Raw genomic sequence first — 25,625 nt, 5'->3', positions numbered from 1 at the left:
TTCAAAATTGGAACTTTTTTGAATTTTGACTGAGAACGTTCGGATTCGTGAAGATAAGAGGGAAGAAAAGTTCCTACTAAAATTTCAGCTTATTTGAACAAGATTTAGAGGTCGCTCAACGCTGTTGTTTGTTTTCCGGAAACTACAGATTTTAGATGCATCTTTATTAACAAATAGGTATATTTTTATCAAATCTTGTCGGACTTCGTTGAAATTTCATAGGTAGGTTTCAAAATATTAGCTTATTGGAACTCAGTTTATATGAGTTCGATATATTAGTTTTAAACACACTTATTAATTAGTTAGTAACTAAGTTTTGCCTAATAAAAAATTAATATTTGCATTATTTTTTTTTGTTCCTTAGCCACTGTATGCTAGGTGTATGCTTAATACACCTAAGATCACATTTTAATTCATATAATTAGTGGACCTCATCAATTAATGTTATTAAACATCAAATTAAAAAAATCACCAGATAAATATCACTCATATGCCATTCTGAATCCAAGTATTTTCCTAGTCATTGCAAATATTTATAGTATAATAATAATATTTTGGCTCTTACTCCTTTGCTAAGTGTTTGGCAAAGCTTCTCTTCCAATTTGAGGTGTGTGTCTTGATGTTGTCACAAAAAGTCGATGGACCTACAGTTTTACGCCGCCTACGAACAGTGAATGGATTTTGTGAGAAGCATTTTCAATGCAGAAATACACACGGATGCAGTGTTGGGCTTTAATCAATTAATTTTTCAATTATCTTGTTGTGGTATGATATAAGATTTATTGCTAAGTAAATATTTTCAGAACTTAGCACATACATTTTTCACAATATGTACGAAAAAACAAGTTATTTATTTCAGCTGTTATTAATATTTGCTTGTGCGGCCGCTGTAGTAGAGTGGTTTGAGGTATGTACCACCTCTCCATAATACCTGGGCTCAATCCCTGGTCCAAGCAACCTTAACGGAAACTTTTAAAAACAAGATCTTTCTTAACAGCGGTTGTTCCTCCGCGCAGTGTTGGGCAAATTTGAATTGCAAGAACAATTATTTTATTAATTAATTGTTAATTTCTATCACTACTACTATCACTACTAACAATTGATTAATTGTAATTGTGGAGAATAACAATTAACAATTAATTATTTGTTGTGGAGAATAACGGCGATATTCTTCAGTTAAGAATTAAAAATTTTGTAATTGGTTTGCAAATTTTATTAAAAATCGACGATTATAAATGCCTACTATATAGGCCAGGGATGTGACTATGATAACCACCCACAACCCAGGCCTGTGCCGTATTTTTCTTTTTATTTATAATGCCGAATTTCCACTAGGCTTTGAAATAGCAAAAAATGCATGATATTTAAAAAATGCCATGTGAAAATGAACTTAATGACTATTTTTTACACATAAAAGCACGATAATTTTTTAACGCCCAACTTTGTCATTTGCCATTTAATGCCTAGTGGAAATCCAGTATAAGTAGGCTAATTGTTAACAAGTAATTGCAATTAAATTATTTGCCGTGTGCAATACCCAACTAATTGTTTAATTGCAATTAATTTATTTGCAATGCGGAATTAAAATTTTAATTGCAATTAATTTAACTGCAATTACTTTATTAATATATTAACAAAATGATTGAAAAAGTAATTGGTTAACGCTCAACACTGCTGCTTCTCCCCGCCTTTTTGTGAAACATCAAGACACGCACCACAAATTGGAAGAGAGGCTTGGCCAAAAACTTGGCGCCAAAATATTATTATTATACTATAAATATTTGAAATGACTAGAAAAATATTTGGATTCAGCATGGCATATGAGTGATATTTATCTGGTGATTTTTTTATTTGATGTTTAATAATATTAATTGATGAGGTCCACTAATTATATGAATTAAAATGTGATCTTAGGTGTATTAAGCATACGCTCAGTGGCTAAGGAACAAAAAAAAATAATGCAAATATTAATTTTTTATTAGGCAAAACTTAAATACTAACTAATTAATAAGTGTGTGTAAAAGTAATATATCGAACTTATATAAACTGAGTTGCAATAGGCTAATATTTTGGAACCTACCTACGAAATTTCAACGAAGTCCGATAAGATTTGATGAAAATATACCTATTTGTTAAGAAAGATGCATCTAAAATCTGTAGTTTCCGGAAAACATACAACAGCGTTGAGCGACCTCTAAATCTTGTTCAAATAAGCTGAAATTTTAGAAGAAACTTGTCTTTTCTCTTATCCTCAAGAATCCGAACGCTCTCAGTCGAAATTCAAAAAAGTTCCAATTTTGAATCACCCTAGAGAAGACGGATGTCTACTGAGGATGCCCGAATAAAACGCCCCTACAAAAGAGCAGCCCTGAGGCTCTATTAGCGTGCTCCTGCATCTAAAGACATGCAGAATTGCGGTGTCAGATGCGGGACTCTTGCGCGGGCGGTGGGAGTTTGGGTTTTAGTGGGTAGCCCAACACGGGAGTCCCACACTCGGGGAAGGTAGTATATAGACTATTGCCCCCGGCCAGTGCATAAAGCATTTACCCTTCCTATGAAAAAAAAATCAAAAATCAAAAATAATAATAATAATATTTTGGCGCTTACACTTTCGTTAAGTGTTTGGCCGAGCTTTTCCTCCAATTTGTGGTGCGCGTCGTGATGTTGTTCCACAAATGGAGGGACCTAACAGAAAATAACAATTATGGTCACCCAAATTATAAATGCGAACACGGAACGACGGCATAGCCCAATTCGGCGATATAGCGTTTCAGCTATAACGCTGTTGTCCGTCTATGCTTTGGAATACAGTTTAAATATTAGATACATGGGAAAACTAAGTTTTGAAAACAATGATCGATCTGCCTTTAAATTTGTTTACAGAAATTTGCCCTTACTGCCTTAATATTTCCCTCTTACTCATTTAGAAAATTTCAATAACTTTTAACAATCTGATAAAACAATTTATGAAAATTGGTATTAATTTTTTGTTTTTCTTTTGTGCACAAGTAGTGCATATAAATAAGTAAATGCTAGTGTGACTGTTTACAATTATGAGTATTTGTCAAATATTTTTATTAATGTAAATATATATATATGTAGAAGTTTCGATTTATTAATGCACATATTACATATTAATTGATTTACATTGTTTTCGAATATCTCCCCTGATATAATTTTTACTAATAGATCTATTTATATATGTATATGCATATACATAACATATGTATGTATATTTAAGTATAAATTAATATTAATATTAATATTTATGTACATGTATTTATATTTTTTAGTTTAAATTTAGAATCGACAGTTGAATTCTCTCGTTATTTAAAATTATTGTCTCATGCCGTTTTGTCACAATAACACTGGGATAAGTTGTTATATTATTGTTACATAACTTTATTTGTCTTACCGCCATTATTGATAAAGTTAATTTATTTTACTAGTTTCGTTTTCTTTTTTGTATCTCAACATTGTCATTGCGGTTATTGTCATAGTTTAAATTCAACTCGTAATGATAGTTATTTTTAGGTAGTGAGATAATCATTTTCTTAGTTCAACGTCTCTTAAATAGTTAAATTTTTTGGCAAACCAAAGAAAAAAATATATAAAATAAGTTCTAAATGGCTATTAATGAACTAAGTCTGGAAGCAATTCATTACTCTTGGAACATACACATGTATGTATATATGTAGGTATGTATATAAATATGAATTCAAAGTTGTAAGTGAATATGCGACGAATACAGTTCGGTCTATTTAGTTAGAATGATATTATAATTGCTGCATATATTTTTATTGGTTCAAGTTATATCAAAACTGTTATTTGTGTATTTCTTACATGGAAGATAAGATTCTTTAAACTTCTTTCCTTAGAAAATGAAAGTGTTATTTTTGAGCTAAATTTTTATATTTGTAAAATACAAGTTATTTTTGGAACAGCGTTTATTTTTTCATGATCTAATGATCGGAACTAAACCAAATTAGTATTGGACCACCCTTGAGATACAACCTTTCCGATAAAAAGAATTCTCGAAAACTGTTTACGTGGTACCAAGTTATCTGGTAATGTTCATACAAAAAAAAGGTATATCCATATATTCCGACAAATTAATAACATCCTCGTTTTTTGAAGTAGGGTAATAACTTTCATTTCCCAAGCAAAAAGTTAAACTAAAAAATAAGTAATTTGTTTTTTGTTATATTGGCCTAATAACAATCATATATACATATTAAAGCACTGCAAATATACCAGCAGAAATAGTCTTCACATGTGTACATGAGTAAATGAAACATATATTTTAGAGTACTTAAAAAGATAGGAACAAAAAAAGAGAACATAAATAAATTTGAGGAATGTTACTCAATGCGCTCTGCTACATAAAACACTGTTCCGTTTTTCCAGAGTACTTGAGTATGTTGATTGCATTCAGTAGTATTTGAAAACTTCATAGGAAGTATAAATGTAAATGTAGAGAAATAAGAGTAAAAACGAGTAAACGAGACGAGTTGCTTACTTTTAACAGCTTTTTCACAGAAAACTAGTTTTCGCACGTAAGCTCCCTTTTCGTAGACCAGGTCACATATACTAAAAATATTGTTTTACGTTTCTCGCCGGACGCTTCAATGTTTGCAAAAAGTTCGAATCTTTCATACATATACATGATTTATGTACATACGTACATATTATGTAAATTTTTTAAATAACCAAAAATGTGTGTCCATTTCCCGCGACCTCTCTTTATGACCAGTTTTTTTTGTCAAATTAATATTTTCATTTCCCAATACCAGGCGCTCATACATGTGAAGTAACAAGTTTCTATTTCTAAGCAGAAAATTGTTTGTATAAATTTTTAAATTTTCAAAATTCTACTTTGTGAATTTCCAGAGGCTTCTATAAACGAATTAAAAACTTTTACAAACAAATGCATGCGTATGGAAAGCTTGCTACTTCATATATGGCTGCATTTCTTTATTCATTCTGAACGTTTGGAATAAACTTTTTTGTTTACTTATTCTTTAGAACGTTCCTGATGATATGTTAACGTATATTTCAAAAGCATTCTGTTTATTCCGGCTGTGAAATGGGATTATCCGGAATGTATAAAGAAACGCAGCCATATATGAGCGCCTGGTATTGGGAAATGAAAGTATCGTATTGTACAATTAAAAATTGGTTCTTTGTATAAAAAAAAAATAAAAAAATATGCTGTTGGCTAAATATTCGGAGCGCCCTACATTGTTTCTCCATGTTTGCTATTTACCATAAGAGTCAGCTCTAACATTAACATTATGTAGAATTAAACGAAAACATCCAAAAATACTCAAAAAATACTTGTGAAGGAAAACCTTTTTTGTGGAAGTTTAACAGCATGGTACTGTTGATTTATGTTCCTCCTTTTTCGAAACATATTTTGTTTGAGTCCTTTTATTATTTATTTTATTGTATTAGGTCGGGATGTAACTATGTAATGTTGATGCGCCTAAAAGATGCAGCGATTTCTATTCTCAAGTTACATACCTGATGACAGTACGAATGGAAATTATAATAGCGAGGTTTTAGTTTTTTAAACTATAATTTTATCTCAATATCTTCACCTCTCTTCCTTCCATGCCCTCTTTGTTAGAGTGTGAGTAGTTTACATATTTGAAAAAAACTTCACAGTGAAGCAAACTGAATTCCGATGCAGACCTTTAATATATGTATATTATTCAACAATTTTTATTGAGCTTGAATAATTTTTATATGCTCAGTAAAAAGTAAATTTAAAAAATCGTTTTTCTTTCTGAGAAGAATTCAAAACTTAAAAATAGTTTGCTTTCCAACCAAAAAATTAAACGAAAGCGATTACTTTTATGATTAAAATAAAACTCAACAACTAACTTTGACAGCGATAAAATACTCAGTAAATAATTATTAAAAAATATATTTTTTTTACCTATTAAAATGTGTTTAACAATTGATATAATGTCAAATTGAAAAAAAAAATTGTTCGTTTCTTTATATTTTTTGACATTGTAGCCCCTTAAAAGGGAGTCGTACTGAGTTGTCTCCATCACACCTTATTTAAAACAATTTGTTTAGGACCGCTGAATCATCTTTGCAATTACTTCTGGTATAATAAAATAAATTAGAGTCTACCTAAGCGACGATGGCGTCTCCTCGTGAACAGTAGGGATGGCAAAGTCGACTTTGACTTTCGACCAAAATCGACTTTTTACTTCTAAAACTCGACTTTTAGTGATCGAGTTTCAATTTATGCAAGTCGCCTTTTCACTGGCGACTTTTTTAAATTCATTTTCACTAGCATCTCTTAATTTAAATCTTTTCTTCTAACAATTGCGCCGAATGCTGTTTTGTCTTAATTAAAAAAAAAATTGCCAATAAAAGTTAAGCGAAATGTAGAGAATGTGGTAGAGAAATGAATTTTTATAACAGTACAACAGCATTGTCAAATCACTTCATAGCAGCACATAAATTATTATTCGAAAACGAATTCCTACGAATTTAAAAAGAAAGCAACCTTCTTCTGTGGATGAAAGTAGTATTGTTAATCCTTTGTCCCCAGAATCTTCAGTTAATAATGAATAATGAATAAGATAGTAGCTGTTTATTTTAAAAATTTCATGCAAGAAAGTTTTTCTTCATGAGTGAACGTGAGTGACATGGACATGAACAGACACTCCTAGTTTGAATTAGGGATGCAAATCAAAAAAAAAACCATCGATGTTTTTTTCGATTCGATACATCGAAATATAGCATCGATGGATATCGATATATCGTATGAAAACATCGATATTTTCAATGCATCGAATGAAAATATTAACAGTTTATTTCACTTAAAAATATACAACAAGAAAATTAAACAATCGTAACTTCGATAAGTGTATAACTCACAGTGAAGTGTGTTAATTGATTTAAAGAGTTATAAATCCCAGTTTTTTCTGTTATTTTGAGAAGCCTTCGAAAAAAATTTTCGGAAGGTACGGAAGTGGCGACAATTGTTAAATGTTTATAAGCATAAGTGATTCATAAAACGTCGCAAAGTGGCATTTTTGGCGAAATGGCAATGTTGCGAACAAAGTTGTATGAACGACCTATCGCAACTCCGGATTGCAAATGTAAAATTTTTAAAAAATGCCACGCGTTAGAGAAAAAGAAAAAGAAGAGAGAAAAGAGAAAGAATGAAGAAAAGTTTTTACAATTATATTTCGAAGCAGCCTTAACTATTTGAAGACAAAAAAAAAACATGTGTTGGGCGACTTTGACTTTGCAATGATTGCCAGCTCAAATACTATACAAATGTCGCAATTTTGTCGCAATTTTGTCGCAAGAAAGTTTCCATAGAAAAGTAATCAGCAGAAATAAGCTTACATAAAACTGTCTGGCACACTTTATATTATTTCACTATGTTGGTAAGCTATGTGAAACATTTTAGAAATTGCTGGTTAAAATCTGTCCAAATTTCCAAATTGTTGGCTCCATCGATTGGCATATATATATCGATGTATATCGAAAGGTCCAAAACATCGCTTTTATTCGATACATCGAATAGCAAACATCGATGTTTCCGATGCATCGATGTTTTTTTTTTGCATCCCTAGTTTGAATTTCACTAATCCGTAACGGACAAAATTTTCAATACCGATCAAGGTATTGCTGGTGTCCTTGAGATGCGACATTATTTAAATAGCGCGATCATTAGTCGTCTGGATAATCCCTATCCACTATCTGCCAGGGCTACTTTAAAGGTAAAATATAACCATGTTTATAAAGTGCCACTTAAGTTTCTACCAATACTCGTCACCTCTGTTCCATTCGAAAGGTTTTTCTCCAAAAAAGGGCTTATGCAACGCAGCTTTGAAATCGAATTTCCGAAAGGCACTTAGACTCGTATTTATGCGTGTTTGGACGTAAAATGGTTCCATTAGTTTCACTTTAAAATTTATAGTAAAGCTTACATTTGAATAAAAGTATTTTCCCAATATCATAATTTACGGCTGATTCTTAATTCGTGAGCAAATCAGAGTCTAAAAAAAATTATATTTTAAATTAGAGGTAAATAGCAACGAATTTTCTTGTAAGCTAAACAATTTTCAGTAAATGGTCCAAAATGTCCAAATATCGATTCAAGACATTTTTTGAATTTTTCCTTGTGAAAATTAAAATAAATTAAATTTATTTAAAAATATAAAATATGAAAAATACTCACATCCAACATTTTCAGCTGCATAACTCGCACAATTTTAAATTTTTTTTTAAATCCCTTGATGTCTGATCCTCAATTACGCAGCATTGAATTTCACTGAATTACATATTATTCTAAAGACCACATGCAAATCATAACATTATTGGCATATTCTAAACCTTATATTTATATCAAATATATCAGTTAAATGCAGAGTATAATGCAGTTTTTTTCATTGAAAGGGCGAAAAAGTCGACTTTTCTTCGTCGATCGCTCGACTTTAAAAGTCTACGCTACAGAGTCGATCGAAAAGTCGGAAGTCGACTTTCTAGTAAAGTCGAACAACCCTAGTCAACAGTTTTAGACCTGTTACCTGAAACTTAAGATTCGATTGCTGGCGTGTCAGCATAGTTCTAAGTCAGTGTAGGCCAGCGTAAGCTTTTTTTTGTGCCAGTCGTATGCAACTTGTACAGAAAGAATTTAAAAGCGTACCTAAGAATTGGCAAACATTTTTTTCCATATAAACTTTTCGTGTAGAAACTGTAAAAACCCTATGAAATCTCCTCCCTACCGATTTCGATTTTACTTGCTTTGATATAGGGACTTGGAGAAAGAGAACACTTTCAAAGTGCTCACGGCAAGTAAAGCAACGATGGTTTCGGTGCTGGGAGTGAGTGTTTTTTTTTGTTTTCTTATTATTGGAGTTTTACCAAGAATTTTGTGATGTACTTGTGTAAACATATATGTTTGTATGTATGGATGGTGTGCTAGATTTCAGTTATTTAAAGAAGCAGTTATAGGAAGGGCTCATTCCTACTAAATTTCTTGTGCCTGTAATTTCTCAATTCCAACTTCGCACCGCGTTATACTTGAGGCCACGAACATTATATATGTTTTTCTTACATGTGGGGGAAAATCCAGTGGAAAATAGTATACTTTTTTTCGTGTTCACTTATGGATGTAGTATGTATCACGGTTGCCCCTGTTGGTTGTTTCCAACAAAATTTTTCTTTTTTCGAATTTGGTTGTTTGGTAGTTTTTTCTCTTATTTGTTTTTTTTTAATAAGCAAATTTTTTCTCTACAAAAAGTATTAAAATTCCTATTTTTAATGCAACATCCCAGCCAGCAAAATATCCGGAAATGTATCCAAAAATGGAAACCAATTCGTATAAAACACTGCTGTTTCAGCCGTTTTCGGTCGTTTTTCGGATCCATTCTTCCACTAAAGTATTCATCGAAAACGTACGTAGGTACAGAAAACTATGGAAAATGGTTACGAAACGGATGCACTTTCGGCTGTTTTCCTGAAATTTGTCTGATTAAATTTTTCGTTGAAAATGATTTCATTCTTAATTTCCCAGAAACTTTTTCATAGATACAGGAAACCAAACAAAAAACAGTTTTAAGATTCTATTATTATTATTATTATTATTTTTATTCAGGAGTTATTTCAATTTTAATGAATACTTTTACATACATATGTATAATTTTAAAGTATTGCTTCTGGTGGCACTCGAACCACGAACCTCCTGATAGCTAAATAGTAGCACGCACCTCTGCATACTCAGCTACTGGCGAGTACGTATACATGTTTTCAAATACTCAGTTTGAACATATATATATTTAAAAATTATTGTTTTGAAATAACATGACAGTTTTCAGATACGAAAAATGAACAAAAATGGAAATCGTTTCTCTGCAGGCTGGGATGTGCATATAAAATACATATAAAAACTAAATATGTGACTGAACGCACAAGCATTTCAATAATCTTTGTTTTTTGTAATAAGCCTTTTATAATACATAGATATGTGAAAAACAAATTTGTTTTTTTTTCTATTTGGTTGTTTTTTCAGATTTTGGTTGGTCATTTTTCAACAAGTAGCAATCGTGGTATGTATGTACGAATTTAAGTTGCAAATAAATACAACTCAGTGATGTAGGAACAAAGTGCTACCGATTTGAATATGGCAACGATATACCTTTTATTGCAACCATAATTTGAGAGCTTGTGAAACTATATATAGTACACATATCGCCAACGCATTTATATTTATAAATAAATACATATCGGTGGGCCTCTGAAATAAGGACACAATTCAAAATACAAAAAGTAAAAACGTGAATTAGTCAAAGGTTACAGACATGAGCAACTTAACAGTAGTAAGGGTTTTTATTTCTTGCATTTTGAATTGTGTCGTTATTACAGAGGACCATCGATATGTACATATCGTAACTTTAATGCAAAAAACATTTACCTACCAACTAATTTTTTTTGCATAAAACGATGTGCGGACTTGTAATTCGATGAAATTCATCATAATCGATCAAAAAGTGAATTTTGGATTTTTAGTTAGTTACGGCATTTTGTATTTCTGCGACATGTGAGATAAGGCCTTTCTAAATTAAGGTACCGATATGTTCATATGTATGTATTTATAGATATTAATGTGTTTAACGTCATTACTCCTTGCCAAAAATAGCTACGCAGGTTCATAAATATACGGTATGGCGTGATGGGTGGGAGGTTGGCTATTGTGAGCTTAGAAAGGAAACAGTTAGAATGTATGCACTGAATACATGAAATGGTGTTTATGCTGGCATTTTTAACTGCGCTTTATGAAATGGTCTCATAAAAAAGACCTTGAAAAACTTATTAAACTTCGTCAAACAATGAATGAAAAACACTGCTGATAATCACTGTTTGGATATATGTTGTATTGTTTATTTTACATTATTCATATTTTAGATGTCAAAAGTTTCGTTTAGATACTCATCCATGTGGTAGTATATATGCATATGTGTACAGTGGTCGAACAAATTATAGCCATATTTCGACAAGTTTTAACATATAATTTTTTTGTTGTTATTAAATTTTGATTATTGTTCTTATAAAACTATAGTTCATTCGTGAACAAAACCAGTGTAAATCTAAGTTTAAAACTTTGTGCAATATTTAAAAAAATTCAACAAAATTTCGTTAAAATTTCGAGGCTTTTTAATTAGATTTCCCAGAAAGCCTCTGAGTATGCAGTTTTCCCATTGAATCCTAGTTTCAAATGGCTAAAATTTACCGTTGGCTTTGTTATAGAATGAACTATATTTTTATAAAAAATAACCAAAATTAATCAACAAAAAAAAAATAATATTTTAAAACTTTTCAAAATATGATGCGGAAATAATTTGTTCGACAACTGTACATTAATTTGTACACCGTCAAATAAATATACAGTGGTGGAAAAATAAATAAGGATGCGGCATTTTAACAAGTTTTGACTATTTTGAACCGAATTAACAAAAATGAGAAGGTTATAAATTCGCCAGAATATTTTTTATTTTAATTTGTTTTTGTTAATCAACTTCAAACTTGCACTTTATTGTACACAAAATCTGATTAAAAAGATAAGATGCAATTTTGCAGAATTTTTATAATACTTGTACAAAGTTTAAGATATAAATTTATATGGTTTTTGTTAGATAATTAGCTGTACTTTTATAAAAAAATAATAAATATTGAATAAACAAAAGAAAAATGTCGCGTCCCTATTTATTTTTCCACCACAGTATGTACTTAAGGTTCTTTTTTAAGTCGGTAAGATATATGAGGCCATGAAAGTCAGAGGAGCCTAGTTTAGTTATTTTCCGGCTAGGTTTAGCCGGTTTCGATAGCAAAAAGCCGGACAAAATTCAATTTAGCTGTCAACCGGTTTGTTAGCCGTTTTGAGAAAACAAATTCAAATATATTTACATATAAGTTTTCATTTTTACAAATTTGGCGACCCAAAATCTATTAGAAACTGCTAGCCTTATCTCGGAGAAGATTTTCATGTAGGACTGTGTTGAGTATATAAAATGGAAAGAATTTTCTCTATTCTGAGAAGTCTTAAAATACTGGGCCGATTTCAATTATTTTTATTTTATGTGAATATATAGTGACCCAAATATGAACTGGGACGCGACATTTTAGCTTATTATTTTTTTATGAAAGTAGGTATAGCTGATTACTTACAAACACCATTTAAATCCAAATCTCATCTTTTATGCAAAAATTATGAAAATTCTGAATTTTTTTAATTTAAAATTTTAGTACAGCAAAGTCCAAATTTAAGGTAGCTGGCACTTACCGTTGATTTTTGGCGATTTTTTGGTGACGGTGTTCCGCATTTTTTTCCATATAAAAAAATTTTAGAACATACTTTGTATGGCAAAAGTTCGGAACACCGTTATAAAACAAATACAGAAATCAACGGTATGTCCTAGCTACTTAAAATTTTCACCACATTATACTAAATTTTAATGGACTACAAAACTGCATAAATACCATTTTGTAAGGATGCTGATGAAAAGTTAAAAATGTTGGTGAAATTTTGCAGAATTTTCATAATTTGTCCACAAAGTCTGAAGTTGAGACTTATATGGTGTTTGTTGAGTAATCAGCTATATTTTTATAAAAAAAAATAATGAAAATTAAATAAACTAAAAAAAATTCAAAGAATGACGTAGCCCGCACAATTTTTATTATGAATGTCTTAAATTTAAGTGCGAAGTTTTATTCGCAACACTTAGAAAATAACGAATAAGAATAAAAGAGCACGAATATCGATGTGAAGGTAAACTCTATGGGAAGAGAATACACACATACTTTGTTGTTGATTATTATTGCTCTCTGACAGGCATGTGAGAGATTGAGTAGGACACTAAAAACAAGAGTTTCGAATATATGGACATCAAAATACAACTGAGTAGTTGAATTGTTGAAAACTTAAAAAAGCGACCGCCTTGATCGATATAAATTAATGGCGCTTTCTTTTCTCGAAATAATGTTGGCCTGTTTTCCTCAGTCCTTTCACAGCTCCTCCGACTAAGCGAAACAGTTTATACTAATATAGCCATTTAGAGCGAAAAGTAACCTAGGGCAAATCTTACAATGTAAGGCAAAATGTCTCAATAAAACAGAAAACGCCATAAGTTTGTAATTGATCTCTTTTTTTTATATTTAAGTAATACAAACATGACTTCTGATGTATGTATAACGAAAGTTTCTTTTGTTAAATAAATATAATTTGTAATGAAATTACCAGTCTCTGTTTTTGCGATTTATTTAACGAGTGCTATAAAGCTTAGCTACGTACTATAACCTTTATTAACCGAAAAAAAATTTATGGTGTTACTAGTCTTTCTATTTGCGATTTCTTTATAGAAAACATGTGAATTTTAGTTGAAACAAAGTTCTGGCAACACTGCCATCTACAAACATTTGTTTTTGAGTAATATGAGCAAGAAAGATCTTCAAATAAAAAATGCGCTCTTCCACCGAAAAATTCTTTACACCTATGTATCTATGTACGTGACGCCACTTAATATGGTAAAATAAGAATAAAATAGCATTTTTTTTAGAATTGTCAGTTACGCCACTCTGGCTCTCAAGGCCTTAAACTATTTCGTGAAATGACATACGCATAAACGTTGTAATTGTTTTCATGAAACATTCTTCAATTGAGCTCAAATTCAGCAGATATGTGCAAAAACTAAACATTTCTATATTTATATGTATTACTTACATAAAATATCGATACCATCAATACAAAAGGCCCTGTTCTAAAAATGAACATACATTTTGTTTTTGGTTATGACATAAACAAAAAATTGTTTTGTAAAGTTGGTGCCATTTGCATTGATGACGACGACACATACCTTGATATGTCTGTGGGATATGTGTATGGGAATTGAGGTGTAGCTATTCCAAAGTCCTTTTTGATATGTTATAACACTTAAGTCCGATTTGTTCGTTGTAAATAATATAGTACTTAATGTAATATTTTACTTCTGTTACATTGGTGAGATGATACGTAATGCATACAAAACCGCGTAACTGACATTTTTTGCCAAAAATTTGATTTGCTCACACTCTTGGCTCAATCCTTATCCATTCGTCTGGCCAGAAAAGCGATTGTTTTATAAAAAAGAGAACCATTTTGAAATATGAGTGTTTTTACTCCCTAGAAAATAATTTATGCAACCTCACATACGAGGTTTTGCATTTTGTTGATACCCGGTTTTCTACTTTAAACAACGGTATGTAAAGGGTGAACACACCAAAACTGCGACACTTAGGGATTACTACCAGAAACAAACTAGAAGGCTTTGAAATTATTTTTTTTGTGATATATAACTTGGAAGTTTATATGTTATTAAAATGTTAAAATATTAGTTATTATTTGCTCGATATGCAAGTGATCGGTATTTTCATCGCACACGCGACATAATGTTCTGCACGACTACATCATCGACTTTACGCGATGCGCACAACTACTTTGTTTTGCACTCTTCAATATTTTTCACTGATTCACATGTTTTCTTCAAGATTCCTTTGACAATTTACCAATATTCCCCAATAGAACGTAGCTCTGGGCTATTGGGTGGATTGGCGTCGTGAGGTACAAAATTGATGTTATTTGCATTATACCACACCAATGTGTCCTTGGCATAGTGGCAGCTTGCCATGTCCGCCGAGAACAGTGACCTACTAACTTATCTGTTGATAAATGCCAGAAGACGCCTTTTGAGGCACTCATCCCTATAATCTTGAACATTCATTGTCCCGGATGGGAAAAAAGGGCTGCTCTTACGGCCACAGGAACAAATACCTTGCCAAACCATGTTGTTTTTTGGAAATTTGGACTTCATTTTCATCTTACAACTTTCAGGGGCATCTTGACGACTTGCAGCAGTATAAAAATCTTGACCTTGCTATATTTTGAATTTTTAAAGCAGTAGGTTTCGTAGTTCATAACAATGAAGTTTAAATTTTTAAATTTAGAATTCATACAACTTCCGACTGCGGGATTTCGCTGTAACGTTCTACTTTGCGCCTCGGTCTGGTGCTGTTTGAGCTGTAGAACATCTCAATGAAGCTTTCCGCTTTACCTTTTGTACCAAAAACTGCGATATCCGTACGGATTTTGTAACATAACGCGACAAAACCTTCGGATCTCAAGAAAACGCACTGAGAACCTTCCGAGCACTGTTTTTATCACTTTGGCCATGATAACCCCCGCTCCCTGGTAACTGCCTGGCCTTATTTCTACCGATTAAAACCCTGCAAACTGTCGAATAGTGCAATCTTTAATTTTTAGCAATTTTACGTGTACTTAAGGCCGGATCATTTATAAACTTCAAAAGAAAGCACTAAAAACTTACAAAAAACGAAACATAATCAAAAAATACATTTCTGCGTTCATATAGAATAGTAGCTTATGTCGCCCAATTTAAATATGGAACGTTTAAACTCCCGAAAATTTTACCAGAGTGTTAGGCGACTTACGGAAGGTTTCATGACCGGGGCGTACTCCTGTAACAACAATAATGGCGACCTAGTAACTGATGTCCAGAGCGTACTTAAATTATGGAGGGAACACTTTTCCGCTCTACTAAATGGTAGCAGCACAGATAGTTGTGGAGAAGAAGAACCCGAGCCCGCAGTCGATCATGACGGAGTCGACGTTCCACCGCCTGACTATGACGAGGTACGTATAGCAATAACGCGGCTGAAAAACAACAAAGCTGCTGAAGCTGATAGCCTGCTAGCTGAGCTATTCAAGTACGGCGGCGAGGAGTTGATAAGGTGCATGCATCAACTCTTGTGCAGAATATGGTCAGATGAACGCATCCCGACGACTGGAATTTAAGTGTGCTCTGCCCAATCCACAAGAAAGGTGAGCCCGCCATTCGCGCCAACTACCGCGGGATCAGCCTTCTAAGCATAGGTTACAAGGTCTTATCGAGCGTATTGTGTGAAAGACTGAAGCCCACCGTCAATGAACTGATTGGGCCTTATCAGAGTGGCTTTAGACCTGGCAAATCCACCATAGACCAGATATTTACAATACGCCAAATCTTGGAAAAGACCCGCGAGAAAAGGATCGACACTCACCACCTATTTGTCGACTTTAAAGCCGCTTTTGACAGCACTAAAAGGAGTTGCCTATACGCCGCTAAGTCTGAATTTGGCATCCCCTCAAAACGCATACTGCTGTGTAAAATGACGTTGAGCAATACCAGCAGCTCCGTCATAATTGGGAAAGACCTCTCCGAGCCGTTCGCCACGAAACGGGGTTTCAGACAGGGCGACTCCCTTTCATGTGAATTCTTTAATCTGATGTTGGAGGAGATAATAGGAGCTGCAGAACTGAAGCGCTCAGGAACAATTTACTACAAGAGCGTGCAATTGGTGGCTTTTGCCGATGACTTCGACATCATCGGTAACAAAAACTGCGAAGTCTGTTCTGCCTTTTCCAAGTTGGATAGGGAAGCAAAGCGAATGGGTCTGGTGGTAAACGAGGACAAGACGAAGTACTTGCTGTCATCAAACAAACAGTTAGCGCATTCGCGCCTTGGCACCCACGTACGGTGGCCAATTTTTGGAAAACCCTGGCCAAAAGTCCGAAACAAAATTGGTGCACTCGTATGCATAACCATCTTATATTGTTAGGAGGGCTCTACTGCGTATCGTTATGAGACAACAAGTCGTTTCTCTTAAGGCATTTAGTGTTACGCGAGATCGAAGTGACTGTTGCTAGCAATTCGCTCTAAACTTTTCGTAAATTAGAGTTTTCGTCGTTGTTAAAATCGTGGTATTATCTTTAAAAAAAAATGAAAGTTTTCCGCTCATGGACATTGTAATCAAGAGTATGTAAAACATGTTTTTTCATTGTCACGCCATCTAAAAACTGACGTAAGACATAGATATTCACGGATTGATTTTTTTGTTTACTCATTATGATGGATTAGGAAAATAGTTACGAGAGTGGTCGAGATGGGCGGTCTAATTTTCTTTTTCATATATATATTTTATGTTTAAAACATTTAAATTACTTATGTAAAAAAATATTTCTGTCAAGATTTTGATGTTTTAAAGATTAGATGTTTTTAAAATTTAAATGATGTCAGAAAGTACTACTATATTAGAGTGCTCATCCATGGGCCTCTCATTATTGAATGGGCACTCCGGCCAATTGGGTAACTTTCCGAAGAAACCCAAGAGTCAAGGAATAAGGATATTAAAAAATATCGACTGCTTGTATCCTCGGCCCCTGTCATTTCAAATTTACGTTTAAACCCACCAAAACAAAATCATAAACTGTCGTCAGATGCCATTAAATTATTATCAACTGTTGTAAATGCGGATGCGGAATTGCCATCAGTAAATATAGATACGAGCTTGGATACTTCAGATGACTGCGAGTCTGACTGTGTTATATGTATATATTGTTATCTTAAAAATATATTCCTGTACCTACAAATATGTATGTCTTGTTTATTGATTCATTCAAAATCCCGCAGTTCCCGCGTAAATTTGAACATCAAGATTTTTAGAAACAAACATTAAGACCTCGTAAGTGTTTGTCCGAGCTTCTCTTCTGATTTGTGGCGTGCGCCTTGATGTTGGTGCACAAAAGGGGAGGGACCAACAGTTTTACGCCGACTCCGAACGGGGATTTTATTTTTATGAGAAGCTGTTCTTCGTGGCTGAATACACTCGAGGGTTTGCCATTGCCTGCCAAAGGGCGACTTTATTACAAAAAACTTCTTTGTTTCTTATTTTTGATGTTGGTCGGAAACTGGGCTTTTACCCAGGCCCTGCGGAATGATATCGTATATTGTTAACCGCTACATCACATTATATAACAAAAAAGCCGAAAACATGACCTTTTTTACGTAACTACCTTAGTTTTGCTAAAAATCTGATTATCTTAAGCGTACACGGCAGCCATTATGGATCCGCCATTTTGAATTTCGAAATTATGTGGTGAAATTTAAAAGCAGCAACTAAAATAAAGACGAATACACAAGGGGGCAGATTCTGTAACCAGTTAGCGACAATTTTCGAATCGGCATCGGTTTTGTTGACGTATGATATGAAATATTTTTACGTCAACAAGTGCGATATCGATCCGAAACTTGTCGCTAACTGGTTACAGAATCTCCCCCAAGGTTTGATTACAATTGTACCACGCTTCGACTTTTGGCCAGCTTTTTCGAAAAATTGGCCACTGTGCCACGTCACTGTTGACAGTTACAATTTCGAGAAAGTAGAGAATTTCGTTTACTTGGGAACCAGCATTAACACCGATAATAATGTTAGCATTGAAATCCAACGCAGAATCACTCTTGACAACAAGTGCTACTTTTAACTGAGTAGGCAATTCAGGAGTAAAGTCCTCTCTCGACGTACGAAAACCACGCTCTATAAGTCACTCATCATGCCCGTGCTGGTATATGGCGCAGAAGCATGGACAATGACAACATCCGATGAGGCGGCTCTTGGGGTGTTTGAGAGAAAGATTTTGCGGAAGATTTACGGTCCTTTACGCGTTGGCGACGGCGAGTACCGCAGACGATGGAACGATGAGCTGTATGAGCTTTACAACGACATAGACATAGTGCAGCGAATTAAAATACAGCGGCTCCGCTGGCTTGGCCATGTCGTTCGAATGGACACCGACGCTCCAGCTCTGAAAGTATTCAACTCGGAACCCGCTGGTGGTAGCAGAGGAAGAGGGAGGCCCCACTGCGATGGCAAGATCAGGTGAAGGACTTGGCTTAACTTGGCATTTCCAATTGGCGTCAGTTGGCGTGCTTTGCTGAACTCGCCCAAAATCGCTTAGGCGGTTACAGCGCCAAAAAAGAAGAGAAGAAGAAGTTTAAAGTCTCATATTATCAGGATCAATTAAAGGTAGAAAACGCAAATAAAGGCAAATATTTAAAAAAAGGCAACATCAAACGTGTATATACGGACTCAGAGAAAGCTAAATCGTGGATATTCTTAATCGAATATACTCTATGTCTTTAGCAGAAAAAAAGGCAATTTCCATAAAATCCGTTCCCTGGTTATAACTATTGAACCGTTTAAGATCTTTTCTAGGCATATTCTTGTAGGGCATTAAATTCTCTGAAAAATACCCCTGGTTGTCTTGGAGACGATTAAGAGTATTAAATATGTTAATGATATTGCTGAACGAGGTATAGCCTTGATATAAAATTTTTATCGAACTTCGACGAAAGTCGAATAACAAAAGCAACTTCTTTTACAAGCAGTGCAATTACATCGCCAGCAAACATCGTAATTGCAACAAACTGAATTTTATTAATATTTAAAAAGAATCTTTATATTTTAAAATGCTATAAAAAATAAATAAATGGATTAAATCTCTCCATTCTCTGACAAATCTAGTATCATTTTAGTATAAGTTTTTCATTTAGCATGAATATTTTCAATCATAAAGCCTTAAAAAAGCATATTTCTATTCTTTTTCGGCTTTTAGAGCCCGTAAGTATATACATTTCAGAGTCTAGACAATGAACTTTAGAATAACTTTTTAGATGCCCTAAAAGAATAAGCTATGCAAATAAAAAATCGAATTTATTTCTTTGTCCTTGCTGAGATTAGAGAAGTTCCAATTTAGTTATAGTTGTAATTCGTTTTTAAAGTTTTGAAACAAATTGATATCAATAAAGGTGTTTTAGTATAAATAAAGTGGATATGTACTATGTACATGATTTCGTTATGTCCAGTCTTGCAACTCAGACATGAATATTCCCTACCAACAGACTTCAAATCCTACCAAAAGTAAAGTTGCGTATCAAAACGGTGTGAGTTAAAACCGTTTCAGAAAGAATTGGACCCGTCAATGGACCGCCACCTAGAATTCATCGATGTTCGATCTCTTTGTTTCCTTTGATACAAACCAGCATGATCCAGTAATAGAAAGGTTTTGTAATAAAACAGTCTTCTCGCTTCCACACTTAAAATCGACACCTTTACTAGTGCAAAATGTTACTCTACAGCTTCTAGTTGTATTAGTAATAAAAGGTAAACTTCTTCTTACTGAAAATTGCTGGCATCACTGGCTCGATTGCGTTATTGGAACAAGTCTAGAATACCAACGGTTAAGCTATAAAAAAAGTAAAAACTGCGTACAGATACAACTCTCTACGCTTATTTAAACCATAAAAAAGCGCAAGTAAAAACCAAAGAAAATATAAGAGGTTAAAGTTCAACTTTACAATGTTTTATGTGTATAATATCTCAGAAACTTCTCGTCCGATTTGAAAAATAATTTAAGTCAAGTTAAAAATAAAAATAAATACCTTTTATACGATGTATGTACCAATTTTAAAACCAATTTTAGATAAACGCCGTTAGAAAAATATACACTGAGTTGCATAATAATAAGACCGCCACATATTTTGACTATTTATGTTTAACAATCACCATACAAATCCAAACTTCAAACTTTGTGCAGGAATTGTGAAAATTCAGCAAATTGGAAGATTTTTGCGTGCGTAGTTTTATAGCCCATTCAATTTTAGTATAATAAAATGCGAGTTTCATATGGCTACAAAATATCGTTTTTGTCAATATTTTTGTTGCCGGTGTCATTCATTTTCTTCCGTACAAAGTATGTTGGAAAAGTTTTTTATTTGAAAGAAAATTAACAACAGTCAACAACAAAATTTTTCAAAACTCAACGGTAGTTTGTAGCCATATGAAACTAGCACTTAATTTTACTAAAATTGCTTGGGCTACATACGCAAAATTTTTTCAAAAATTCTTAAAAAAAGTGTTAAATATTTTGCTGAATTTTTATAAATTTTGCACAAAGTTGGAAGTATGGATTTGTGTGTTGTTTGTTATAGAATGAACTATATTATTATGAGAAAATAATTGAACTTAAATAATATAAAAATAAATGGTCAAAACTTGTTAATATGTGGCGGTCTTCTAACTATGCAACGCCGCGTATATATTAGGGTGCTTTTTTTGCCACTATTGTTTTTTTTGTGGAAAACACCTAAAACAAAAATTCCCTGAAAATTTTAACCCTTAATATTAACATTAAGTACTCGCCCAATGCGTGCAAAGATTTCCCATATAAAAAATCTCGTAAATAACAAGAGATACAGAAAAGTTGTGCATGACAAACTTGTAGGCCAATCAATTTTATACAAAAAAGTTCTAGAACACCAAATCACTAACATCGATATTTCTTGAGATATAGCGCTTTGAAGTTGATCAACAATTTCTACAATTTAGCTCAATAATCACTACTCAACTTCAAAGCCCAATATCTCAAGACTTCCAAAGAAGTCATGTTTATGTTTAATTTCTACGAGACTCTGTTGAACACGGGTAGAGCCAGTAACTAACAAATGCCAGTTTTCAATATCATTTGAAAACCAAATGCAGCAAATGGATTAAGTAAATAGGATTAAGGTAAACAACCAGTCAGCTTTTTGCACCATTTATTATTTTGTTGCATGAAATTAACGATTGAATCGGGGAAGGAATTTTTCGTTTCATAATATAGATTTATTTAGTTATTTACATTTACTTTGAACTCATAGTTTTTTGCCGAAAATTACACACATTAATATAAATCGTGAGTAAACTCAACACAAAAACCGTTCATGCACCCGAGTTAAGATTTCTACTGATTAGAAAAAAATCTGTACATTCTAACCAACTATATTTTTCAACTCGGTTTTAATGAGGTGTTTATGCATGTGGGTTGAATTTACCCCTCTTGAGTGGTTTTCTCTATGGCTCTAACCATGTTGAATACAACTGAGTAGTAATGAAGCATAAACATAGTAAGGATACTCATTTAAATGCGCAAAACCCTCGACAATTGGGCCAACTGTGCAACTTTAAACTCTCGCAAACGAAATGCCAAAATTTTTATGGAAAGCCTTTTGCGCAGTTTGCTGTGCAACCCTCAATCAGCTATTTATATTACTTTCATTTCGATTTGCGCTCAACGCTTTTCCGAAATGACTGCGAAAAGACTTAAATATTAACTTAAATTTGAGTTTAATTTGTTCAACTTTTTAAATTAATATTTGTCAAAAAATTTAATGACAGAAATTGCACGAAATACAAAATTGTCCTCATGAAACACACTTCGCAAAGTTGCTCACTTATCCAAATTGGAAAAACTTGCTAGTAATTGTAAACTAGCCTATTTCGGGAACTTCTTTGTGTTACAAAAAGGGCTAGTTAGTCTTATTAATGTGTTTAGGTGTGTGCGTATACATACATACATATATGTACATTAGACTGCATTACTCCCCATATAAAAAAATTGTACTATTTTTCCATTGGAATTATAAAATCGATTATATTTTGAGACGTCAACCAAAATATTTCGGAAATATATTAAGATTTACGTGAGCTGGACCGATTTGAAAATACCTCCAAAAATGGAGTTTTTATGAATAAAAATAGTTTTTTACAGATTTTTTTTTTTTTTAAATCCCCTCAAATGACAAACGGTTTAAGCTAAAAAATTTGCATAAAAATATAAAAAAAAATTAAAAAAAAAATGTGAGCGGAATCGTAATGATGAGATTTTTGATGCTGTTTTTTAACTTTTTTCAAAGATTTGTATAAGAAAAACTTAAATAACTGAACCTAAACTCTTTCCGATTTAGACTTAAGAGGCGTCATTGGAAAGGTATTTTCTCACCCTTTTTATTTCTTTGCTAATAAACTTATTTAAAGGATGAACGAGAAAGGAAGGATAACTGGGGCATGAATGACTTTTTTTGGGCAGAAATAAAAACAGTGTGAAAATACCTTTCTACTGAGATCCCATAAGTCTAAATCAGAATAGTTTTGGCCCAGTTATTCAAGTTTTTCCTAAATCAATCTTTGAAAAAAGTAAAAAAACAACATTAAAAATCTCATTCATTTTTATGCAGATTTTTTAAGCTTAATCTGTTTTGTCATCTGAGGGGATTTTCCCAAAAAAAAAATCTTTAAGAAACTATTTGTATTCATAAAAAACTGCATTTTTGGAGGAATTTTTAAATCGGTCCAGCTCACTTAAATCTTAATATTTTGCCGAAATATTTTGGTGGACGTCTTTAAAATGTTCGTCTTTTTGGTGATGCAGTCTAATGTACCCGTTTTAAAACACACTTTTTTTTGTATTTATAGCTACTCTCGTATACTATCACACTGCCATCGCCAAACTTAACTATTGGCTGCCGTTCATACGGCTGTTCTCCGGCAGTATATTCGCCGTTTGCTAGCAAAAATTTCGAATTTGGACTCCTCGGTCGATAACACCTATTTCTATTGTTCGATAGACCAATAAGTAAGTACTTTTGCCCATTTGAGTCGTTTACGAACGTTTATCTGTCGCAACAAAGGTTTTTTGACAGCGACCCGTCCATACAAACCAAACCAACGGCAGTGTTCGTTTTGGTAATATAAAAACTAACATAGTTTTTGGTAATATAACAATTGTTTGGTATTGTAAAGACTAGACATAAATTACTTGACATTTCAAAATTGAAAATACTTTTTTGCTAATTAAAAAAAAATGTTAAGCCTTTGGAAATTAGATATGAAAACAGCTTTATCCATTTGTAACCATTTAGCTTTCTTATTCATCTTTTAAAGGCGAAAAATTCTATTCAGTTTATGAATGACCAAATATTTAAGCACAGGTTTTAAATTACTAAAAATCTATTTCTAGTTTTGTACTAAACATAAATCTGTGCGCAATTTTTAAGTGATACAAATTTACGTTCGGCAAAAATGTGTGTCTAATTTTTTAAATGACCGCAATGCATGTGCAGTTTTTTAAGTTAAGAAAGGTAACTCCAGTTTTTTACTCGCTCGTATGTAACGTTTACTTTTCGCTTGTTTGAACAAAACGGGAAATACGTGCCTTTCATTTGCGCATACACCTTCGGATGCATTACGTATACATATACATATATGTATCTCATGTTTTTTTTTTAACCCCGCAGTTTGCATATGAAATACATACTTACATACATACAAACTAAGTACATATTTCAGCACATATGGATGTATTTACAACGTATATTGCTTCGTCACAATTTCAAATTTCATTAGCATACGGATTTTTATATATACTTAGCTCTATTCTAAACATCTGTCTACGTGCCACCACATCAGGAACGTATTTGATTTGCGTTTAAGATAATGTTTCAGGAAGTTAGTAAAAGTTGCCATAGTAATACAGTTCCAGTGGTTCGGCTGCCTCCTTAGCTGGATAACCCGCATGAGGCTTGACGTAGTTCAGGAATATATTTGCGTCCGCCAAGTCCAGTTCATTCCACCCTTTGATGTTCGGCGCTAACGGTTCTTCAACAGAAAACGTATCATCTACTTTGTCCATATTATTGCTCAACGCTCCTTTGTCCATGGACGGCCGTGCGAATATGTCCAGTTCATCAGTGTAGAGATCGTCTGCGGAGGTAGCAGGTGCCGCTTCGGCTTCGATACGACTTTTGTTATTTGTATAATTTTCCATGTACTCCGGGGCTATGGCTGACGTTGAAGTATGCCGGTTAAAGTCTTGTATGATGCCTTTTAACAACACCCTCTCCTTGCTGGGTATATTCAGTTGTTGCTGTGAACGACTCTGCCTTGAGAAGTAATCAGTCTCTGCAGTTTTTTCAAGGGGTGAGTCCTAGTTTAAGCGAAAAAGGTAAGAAAAAACATATGGGAAATCACCACATTGATTTTGAAATCATATTCATATTTTCATTTTAGATACGACTATGGTCTTGAAGTTGCCTTGAGTGATTGGACCGATACCAGTAAGTATAGTACCAGATTTTCTTGTTTTTACTTTTCAGGACTCTGGCGAGATTTGATTTTGGTTTTTTCGCGACTTTTCTTAACTTGTTTCCGATTTTTCGTGGTTTTTGTTTTCCGAAATTTTTTGGGATTTTTAGAGCCTACTCGGGATTTTTCGGGATTCCTCAAAACTTTTTGTTTTTTTCGGAAAATTCCCCGAAGATTTTCTGAAACGTTTTTGGTACATTTTAATCTCGGGATTTTACCGAGAACGTTCAAGATGTGTCAGGGTCTTTCTTTATTTATTTTTCGGTATTTTTCAGAAATTTGCTTTTTCGGGACTACTCGGCATTTGTTTGGGAATTTCTTGTGTTAAGTGTTTTATTTTTGGTGAAGTTTCGGGACAATTCGGGGTTCTCAGGAATTATTGGCGTTTTCGGGACCAAATGACTATCAGACTGTTAACACTCTCTTCATGACTAAGGTATAAGCTTAGGCCTCTACTTTCTTGGTAACACCAAGGCCTACGAGAGATCTCACGGAATATTGTGATTTTTTTCTTTACCATAACTGGGTAATTATCTAAACTTTATCTAAAATAAGTATCAAGGACTAGCTATTGGTTCTTTGTGATAAAATTTAGAAAAAGCGAAATTGAATGACGGGGTCTAAGGGTTTGTGGTAGAAAACCGCTAACTGTTCACAATAAAGTTCCGAATGTGGCAAATATAAACTCCCGAAATATTATCGGTAGTGACATAGAAGTGAGATCAATAGTCTTTAAAGCTTAAAATCGTGAAGACTAGGCATAT

At 33.3% G+C, this 25,625-nt stretch overlaps 1 protein-coding gene across 2 annotated transcripts in view; it reads right to left on the bottom strand.

The window, feature by feature from the left end:
* Window positions 1-24,014: 24,014 nt before the first annotated feature.
* LOC108362103 (putative uncharacterized protein DDB_G0277255) overlaps window positions 24,015-25,625 on the bottom strand; it is a 38,171-nt gene continuing 36,560 nt past the window's right edge. For both annotated transcript variants that reach the window (XM_017614958.1, XM_017614959.1), the window contains exon 3: window positions 24,015-24,703. In XM_017614958.1, the coding sequence (XP_017470447.1) occupies window positions 24,227-24,703 (477 nt within the window). In that variant the 3' untranslated portion in view covers window positions 24,015-24,226. The remainder of the gene's footprint in view (window positions 24,704-25,625) is intronic.

Source organism: Rhagoletis zephyria, unplaced genomic scaffold (genome assembly GCF_001687245.7).
Source record: "Rhagoletis zephyria isolate East Lansing unplaced genomic scaffold, Rhagoletis_zephyria_1.1 Rzeph_scaffold_00933, whole genome shotgun sequence".
NCBI classification, from domain to species: domain Eukaryota; kingdom Metazoa; phylum Arthropoda; class Insecta; order Diptera; family Tephritidae; genus Rhagoletis; species Rhagoletis zephyria.
Note: the sequence above shows the minus strand (reverse complement) of the source record. Positions and strands in the feature narration are given on the sequence as shown.